Genomic DNA, 8625 nt, shown 5'->3' on the forward strand with positions numbered 1-8625 from the left:
CATCCTGCTAACAGGTGTTGATCCAGCAGGGAAAGTCTTAAGTGGGTTTTACTGACTCAGTGCAGGTGCCTTGTTACCCTTCTCAAATACAAAGGAGGTAGGAGTTGCTAAGCCGTTCATGGACCAAGACATGAACTGCTTTTCAGCATAGGAACTTTGGTATAAAATTCTCAAAAGCACCTAACTCATTGACTTTCAATAGGACCTGAGCTCCTTAGGTGCTTTTGAAGTGCTTGAATAATACACAGCAGACCCCACTGTCACCAATGTACTTTTTTTTTTTTTTTTAAACTATGACGGGGTTTAGGAATTAAACCCACATCCCACATTCAGGCTTGGTCCTGTAACTTCTGTGTATATAAAACACCTGTGTGCTAAAATGAACTGTAGCTGCAGAATCAGCCCTAGCATTGCAGAGTATTGAATCTGGCAAGAAAGTAAAAGCTAACACTAGGATTTTTGAGATTTTTAAATTTTTATTTCAGTAAAATAAACACCAGCCAGGTTTCAAACAAATTTATATTAAATGTAGCTGTTTTAACATTTTATTTTATTAAAAAAAGTGGTGTAGTTGTATACCAGTTGCTTAAGGGTATTCTGGTTCTGAAGTTCATAGCATAAATAAAATCTTCATCAATATCATAAAAATAACTTAGTATATCTTAGAATAAAACCTTGAGCATCAACGTCCCAAAATACAATAAATTTTTTAAAAAGTTTTGATTAACCTTTTTGCTCTTTCGTGTTAAAGGTGTTTTAAACCAGAAACTACTAGTTGCACTTTTAAAACTTCAACGTGTTTGGTGCATTTGGAAAGTAACTCAACCATGCAGCTTCTTAAATCTTCCTGCCTGGTTTTTAGTTCCTTTAGTGACACACTTGCTTATAACTCTTTCAGCACAGGTTCTTTTTTCATTCCCATAACTTTCTGGCTGCAAAGTCAACTTCCTTCAGTCCCACACACCATGTTGTTCAATCTCAGTCTACCCACTTGACATCAGTTGTTTGTAATCCGTTCGTCAGGTATAGGGATTTACTTCCTGACCAACTGCTAAAGTATTTCAAAATTTCAGTGCAATTTTGTTCAATTAGTTTTCATCCAAATGCCATCATCGCTCAGGGAGATTAATCACTGGGACCCACTGATCCTTGTAGCGATTTTCCTGGCAAAAGCAAATCAGCTGACTCAGTGCTGGATCCTTCCATTGAGACGCATGGGGATTCTGGAAAAAAAATAGAGTTGTTTCAAAACAAAACTGAACGGTCTTAAATCACTAGTGCAAAAAGACGGTGCTACTAACTAACATACAACTAACATCCAAATGCAAAGCTAAGCTGGATCCTTGAACTCAGATTGTAGTTTGATACAAATAGTCTCCTCAAGCCCTTTAGAGGTTTTGTGAAATCCTATGCTATATACGTGATTTGCAACAGGGATTCAATATTTAAAAGCTGAGTAAGGGCTTCAGAATCTGGCTGTGGTGGAGGTGTGATCTAGTGGTCAGAGCATTTTAAATACATTCCTAGTTTATGTACTGGCATTTTCTTGATGTCTTGAAATTTTGTTTCACTCTAGTGTTAATCTTGCTGAAAACCACACACAAACATTAATAATCTGGCTTCTTATTTGAAAATACAGGATTATATATGATGGGCCATAACTCCCACTCATTTCAGTGAGAGTTCCATGAGAGTGTCAGGATATTGTAGAGAAGTGGTAGAAAATAGCTTTAACATTATACTGCACCTATACTATTGCATCTAAACCTATAACCCAGAACAGCAAAGCAAACAAGACCACTTAAGATTCCTTTCATGTTTCTTCTGCAGTATGGGCATAATGGAAATGCTGAACAAGTGTTTTGAGGATTATTTTTAGTATAGGAAAAAATATTAAAATAGGAGCTGCATGAATATAAACTTCCTCTACTTTTTAAACAGAAAATTATTGATCCAATTCCTGCTCTGTCTCTCTAAAGAGCAGATGAATTTCAATTGAGTTGAATTATTTCCCTATTTTTCTCCAGAGAAATGTACACAGTAACTTTTGACCCTGGGCTAGAGTTAAGAAATTATTACTAAAGTGTTCAGGCTTGCCAAAAACCTTCAATGAAAATTTCTTCCCACTCCAGCGACTAACCTGTGCTATCTAATCTCTACTCTGAGCCAATTTGTAATAAGGAATAACAAATAGAAGAGGCTGCTGTAGCAAGGTGACTCATGGGGATCTCTCTGATGCCGGCAGGATCTTGAACATGTTTGAACATGCCCATATGGGGAAAATCTTGATGATCAAATCAGGAACAGCTCTGATCCAATGTCGTTAGTACAGGAAATAACAAAGTAGGGAAAAGGGCATGTCATTCCCCATAGCAAGTTAAAGATAGGCCTGATCTAAGTCCCAGATCTGAGCACTCCCAGATCTGGGGGTGGAGGGTGTAAACCCAGATTTGAATATATAATGGGCAGAACCCTAGATCCAAACTCCATAAAGCTGTGGGTGTGTTCAATATCTTACCCAAATGCATATCTTAGCTCATCTCTAAAGCAAATCCAACTGTAATCAGGTGAGAAACAGGCCTCGGAGACCCAGCTTAAGCAGCAGAAAGGGAGCTCTGTGTCAGTGAGTCTTTTGTGCTCCTGCTACTGGGGAGGGAGGAGGGGATGGTCACTTACTGTGACAAGCACACAGTGCAGGTCTGCAGGCTGCTCAGCTCCCCCACTTGCCCCCAGAAGCAGCAGCTCAGCCAGTCGGCCTGGGTTGCTCACTCGCAGAATGTTAATGTCATTCTCACAGCAGAAAGCCTGGATCAGGGTGAAGTGGATTTGCAAAGCAACATCCCGATCATCCTCCTCATCTGCCGCTAGCAAACAAAGCACCACATTATCCGGATCCCTGAAGGATGAAACAATACAGCCTGATTAGTCACAGCTAACACACAATTACATATTTAACACAGACGAAACAAACAATGTCACAGCTTATACATATGCAGAAGCTACTATGCAGGCTGATGGTGTGTCTGAGCCACGAGCAACCAAATGTACATGTATGTTCACAAGGTGAGACCTGTGTACATACAGTACATACATGTAGTCGATACAGATGCATCCCTATTTATCTGCTTTACATGCGCACAGGTGTACTTCCCCCCGGCCCCGCTCTACATGCACACAGGTGTACTTCCCCCAACGTTGAACACGCACACACAAGTGTACTCCCCCCCCGCCCCACTCTACATGCACACAGGTGTACTTCCCCCAACGTTGAACACGCACACAGGTGTACTTCCCCTGGCCCCGCTCTACATGCACACAGGTGTACTTCCCCCAACGTTGTACACGCACACAGGTGTACTTCCCCCGGCCCCGCTCTACGCGCACAGAGATGTGCTCTCCGCACACCAGGGGTGTGAGGCGGTTAGCCCAGCACAGCGCACAGGCTGTGCCCAGGGGCACCTCGCCCCGGGGAACAGGGGATTTACCAGACAACAGCAGAAGGCAGCCGGGGGCCTCTGGCCTCCTCACTTACACGTTGAGCAGCTTGGCAGCCTCGTAGACCCCGACGGTGACGCTCCTCTGATTCAGGGCTTTGCTGAGAACTTCCTCCAGCGCGCTCCCCGGCGTCTCCATCCTGAGAGCAGCAAGAACAAGCCGAGGCTCCTGTCAGCCACCCCCGGGCAGAGTCCTCGCTGCGCCCGCCCCGGCATCCCCTCGTCCCCCCGGCGGTGCGATCGGCTGACAGGCAGCCCCGCCGCGCTACCGTCCCGCCGCGAGCAGCCCCCCGCCCCGCTGTACCTGCCCATCGCCTGCTGCTCTCCAGGCAGCTCCTCCAAAGTCATAGTGCAGCCGCGGGTAGCGCCGGAGCGTGCCCCGCCCCGCCCCGCCCGACACACCGGCGGGGGCCCTGCCGCGACCCTCACACGAACTTGCGCCTCCCCGGCTGCAGCCCCTGCCCCCGCCGCGCCGCCTACACCCGCCAGCAGCGCCGCAGCCTCTGAGCGACAAAGGCGGCCCCGGCCGGGGTTATCCTGCCAACATCCAGCCAACCGTCTCCTTCCTCATTTGCATGCGGCCGCCCCATTGGGCTATGCAAATGTGGTTTCGCGGCCCGCTTGCCCCTTTTGCCCGGGCCCCGCCGGTGAAAGGAGGGGCCTGGGAAGCCGGGCGCGGGACGACAGCGGGCGCCTCCCCTGCCGATTGGCGGGGCAAATGGGTTGGGAGGCGGGGTCTGCGGTGGCAGGGCGCTGTCGATCATCCCTGCAGCCTCTGTGGGCTGCTTCAGCTGTTTTTCTGGTCGGTGCACATTTCTCCCCCCTCTGTGTGGGGGAGGGGGCTGCTGGGCAAAGCTGTTGCCGGGGCTTAGTGCTCGCAAAGCACCAGGACAATAGTAGTTGTTAGTAAGCAGGTTAGAAAAGCCAAGTGTAGCTGCTCGCGTGCAGCGCGTTGTCCCTTCCAGCTGCTGTTCATTGAACTCCTGCATTGAATTCAATGGGGGGAAGCATTTCAGTAGTGGGGTGTGTGACCTGCCACCCAGATGTCACAGGGCATGGGCACGGGAGGGACCCGGTTTCTGTATCCACCTCGGCTGCTGCATGACTTTGGCATGCATATGGCTCCATTTGGAGAGGTGTTAAGTACCCCCAGCCCCCCTTGACTTCCCTGTAGCTGTTGACTTGCAGTGGGAGCTGGGGGTGCCCAGTGCACCTTTAAAAAAAAAAAATCTGGTTTCTGTGCCTCAGTTTCCCCCATCTGAACACTTCCCAGGGATGTTGTGTGACTTGGTTCATTAATGCTGGTGAAAGTTGTATGAGGACCTCAGATGGAAGGTGCTTAGGAAACACAAAACAGTATTATTGGGCGCGTGGTTATTATGTAGGGTGACCAGACAGCAAGTGTGAAAAATTGGGACGGGGGTGGGGAGTAATAGGAACCTATATAAGAAAAAGACCCAAAAATCGGGACTGTTCCTATAAAATCGGGACATCTGGTCACCCTATTATTATGGCATACCCATTTTTAACATATGTTTGAAGAATGCCATTGTAAGTGTTACTAATAGTATTCATTAACATCAGAAGAGAGGTCACCAGTCACTTGTAATATAAGACAGTGATTGTGAAGCAGCTGTAACTAGAAAGTAGGGGCCAGATTCTCAGCTGATATAAATTGGCATAGCTCCATTTAAGTCCAAGTAACTATGTGAATTTATACAAGCTCAGGATCTGGCCCTTGACTCCTAAAAATCAGGACTCCATAGGCTTAGTAAGCCAAAAATTGTCTACGCCCACAAATACCCACTGAGGGCTCAATGCTGCAAGGTGCTGAATGCTCTGGCACTAATCCACAAAAGCACTTAATGTTTAAGCATGTGCTTTTCTGGGTCAGGGCCAGAATGCTGATCTGGCAGAGCCAACCCTTTGCTAACCAGCATTATGGTTACAGTCAGGGGGAGCTGGGTTACTGGGAATTTTCCAGTTTATGGGACCTGTCTTCCCCTCCTGGTTGGGTTAGTCTCAGTTTCTCTGAGTGAGTACTGGAAGACATGGCTGCCTCATTGGCCTTGTGTGCTGCTCTGGAGCTCCTGAGGGCCATTTCTCAGTCGTGCACTCTGACATCATTTCCTGCCTGTGACACAGCAGCTCCATTTCTGTCTCCTGTCTTCAGTTTAGGTCACTTTCCTGCACCCCTCATGTCCAGCCCCATCTATTGTTGGACTCCAGGCATATTTTTAGATTCCTTCTTTCTACCCTAGGGCCTCCATTTCTGGCCTCCAACCTTCTCCAGCTACTTCTCTTCTGATTTCTGCCCCTCCCCCTCTCCCTCTCCCTTCCAACAGAACCTTTTTTACTTCCAGGTACCCCATTCCCCTGGCAAGATGTCTCCCCTCTCTTTTCGCCACCCTGTGATAGAAGTGGGAAGAGAACGAGCAAGGAAAGAGACATTGGAGAGGATAAGTGGGAGACTGAGAAGAAGCTTGAGGGAGAGCTGATGCAAGAGAAGAGGAAAGCTGTGTAAGTAATGCTGGTTGGAGGAAGAGGGAAAGCATAGGGAGCAGAGAACAGAGAGAAGATAAAGCACCAAGAACTTGGGGTGACAGAAACTCAGAGCAGCAATAAGGAAGTAAGGTTGGACTAAAGGGAGTAAAGCCTGCAAGAGGTGGGGCTGCGACTGTGGAAGCCCTGACTAAAGGGAGCACTGGGATGTAAGGATTGTTTTCTCCCACTTCATCCTTTACGGTAACAGTCCTGGTTTCTCTTCTGGAGGTGGGGCACATGGCTGGCTCTGGAGGGCAGTGTCATAGGTGCCTCTTAATGCCCAGGCAGAGCACTGGCCTCTCCACCCACAACCTACCATGACAACTGCCCTGGTTTTCCACTTCAAAAATCTGATCTCCCTAGTTAAGGGATGGTAACTGGAGGAAAAACAAGAGACTGGAAATAAGTAAGTGGTAAGTGCGTATCAGACCAAATCACTCTAAGTATTCCCATTCATGCACTGAAATGCATTTCTCAACTCTTCCTCACTTCTGTACCACCCAAATCTGTTATCTCACATTTATTACAGTAAGTTAATGACGTAAGATTATACTGACTCATGCAGTAGAAATGACAGAAAACTGTCTCTAGGCCAGTAGTTCTCAACCTATGGGCCGCATGCAACCCAATTATCGCACAGCTGTGGCCCAGCTGTGTGCTAAAGGCCGCCGGGCCGCACAGCGTGGTCTGGGGCTACCGGCAGGCCCCGCACAGCAGGAGTCTGGGGTCCAGGGCTGCCGCCCGGCTCCACACAGCAGAGGTCCGGGGTCACCGCACAGCCCCAGAGGGTCCAGGTCTGAGGCTGCTGGCCAGCCCTGCGGGGTTGGGGTCTGGGCTGCTGCCTGGCTGCCCTACCACCCAGCCCCGTGCGGCGGGGTCCAGCAACTCGGGGCTGCCGCACTGCCCTGCACGGCGGGGTCCGGGGTCCCTGCTGCCTGACCCCCACCCAGGGCTCCGCTCCTGTCCCCACTCTGTGGAGGGGTCTCTTGGCAGGTGGTGCTGGGCATAGGGGTCAGTGGGGAGAGGTTCGGGGAGAGGGGAGGCGCTGTTACTGGCTAAAGCAAGAAGATGTCCAAAGGTAAAGTCAGTGACATCTGTGTTGGCAATCAGCTGGGGTCAGGGCTGGATCTGTTTTAAAAAATCCTGAAATATGAAGTCATATCACCATTAGAAGTGTGAAGTGCCTGAACTTGTACTTTCCTTGAGAGGGGAGCAGTGATAGCTTGTTGACTGAAACCACACTTTAGACTTGGTGCTGCACAATGGGCAACCCCAGAGAAAAGAAATGACTCTCATATCATTTTAAGGCCCACATTCAATCGTCTACTGGGGATAAATGTACATGCAAGCCAGGTCTAGCCCTTGGCCAATTGCCAATACAGCTCTCAGTGACATTACATTCAGGTGCCTCTGATTTAGCATAGGTACAAAGTTTTCTATCATATCCATTGCATGAATCAGCATTATGTCAATAATTCACTGTGATAAAAGTGAGATAGAAACTATGGGTGGCACGGAGGTGAGTTGGTGCTTAAAATGAGGGAGTTGGGCACTGCATTTCGCTGCATAACTGGGAATGTTTTAGGCTGAGTTAATTTGGTATGTGCTTAGTACCAGGATCGAGGATGTCACTCTGGTTTCTACTCAGATAACTGAGAGAAACATTTGGCCCAATGATATCACTTTTCCTTCTGTACCAGAATTTCTTAAGTGCAATAGTGCCAACCCCAAGCATTCAAAAATCACAAGTCAGGCCCCCGCAAAATCATAACACTGGCTTAAAAATAATGAATTTTTTTTAAAAAATGGGCTTCTCTTTAATTTGCCATCCTGTTTCTAGGCCTTTAGGGTACACTCAAGTCACATTTTTCAAGTTGTTCTTCACAACCAGGGGGGCTAGAGACTTATTTTGCTTTTTTTAATGAAAGTTGAGATACTCGGCTCATAATCTGACTCCAACAGCTGGAGCTTTAAGAACAAAGCACAAAATATTGCAGGACTTCCAATACAATACAGAGAGCTGGCAACTCTGAAGCGAAAAATGCAGCCACAACTTAATAGGTTCGTGTCTGTTTTTCTCCAAGAAGCTGGTAAAGAAATATCCCCTCTGCTTTTTTTTATTTACTTTAAGTATTTTATCATTTTAATTGTGCAGCAATTCAAATTACTTATACTAATAAAGTGCCAAGAGTGAGTAGAAGAAGGTGGAAGGGACGTGTGTGCAGCAGATACTGTATATCCTGATTACACAATGCAGCCTATCCCGCAGCCTTGATGGCTTTCTGAACATCTGGCCTTATTAGGCATTTAAGTGCTGGGGTTAATGTCCTCTCCATACATTGTCCTCAAAAGAATGTAGGAGCTTTTGTCAGTGACTTTGTGGAACATTTGGGTTTGTTTTTAGGAGCCTACAGGTTTCTCATGTCTATAACTTTTATTATAACATGTATCAGAGGGGTAGCCGTGTTAGTCTGTAGCCACAAAAACAACGAGTCCGGTGGCACCTTAAACACTAACAGATTTATTTGAGCATAAGCTTTTGTGGGTAAATACCCCATCTGAAGAAGTGGGGTTTTTTTACCCACGA

The 8625-nt window shown here is 47.4% G+C and overlaps 1 protein-coding gene across 1 annotated transcript; it reads right to left on the reverse strand.

Moving 5' to 3' along the window:
* Positions 1–485: 485 nt before the first annotated feature.
* On the reverse strand, positions 486–3980 carry LOC112115953 (growth arrest and DNA damage-inducible protein GADD45 alpha). The gene is made up of 4 exons (XM_024213195.3): positions 3799–3980; positions 3533–3634; positions 2677–2896; positions 486–1223 (listed from the first exon to the last, which is right to left on the reverse strand). The coding sequence occupies exons 1-4, from the start codon at positions 3840–3842 to the stop codon at positions 1110–1112; spliced, it is 480 nt and encodes a 159-aa protein (XP_024068963.1). The 5' UTR covers positions 3843–3980; the 3' UTR covers positions 486–1109.
* Positions 3981–8625: the final 4645 nt, after the last annotated feature.

Source organism: Terrapene carolina, unplaced genomic scaffold, assembly GCF_002925995.2.
Source record: "Terrapene carolina triunguis isolate 2854851 unplaced genomic scaffold, T_m_triunguis-2.0 Scaffold211, whole genome shotgun sequence".
Taxonomy (NCBI): domain Eukaryota; kingdom Metazoa; phylum Chordata; order Testudines; family Emydidae; genus Terrapene; species Terrapene triunguis.

What these genes read in the sequence shown, in the direction of transcription:
- LOC112115953 (XM_024213195.3), bottom strand. Translation starts at nt 3,842, where the DNA reads ATGACTTTGGAGGAGCTGCCTGGAGAGCAGCAGGCGATGGGCAG. An exon ending in GAGCAGCAGGCGATGGGCAG is followed by an intron (nt 3,635 to 3,798) that starts GTACAGCGGGGC and finishes TGCTGCTCTCAG; the next exon opens with GATGGAGACGCCGGGGAGCG. An exon ending in TGCACTGTGTGCTTGTCACA is followed by an intron (nt 1,224 to 2,676) that starts GTAAGTGACCAT and finishes TTTTTTTTCCAG; the next exon opens with AATCCCCATGCGTCTCAATG.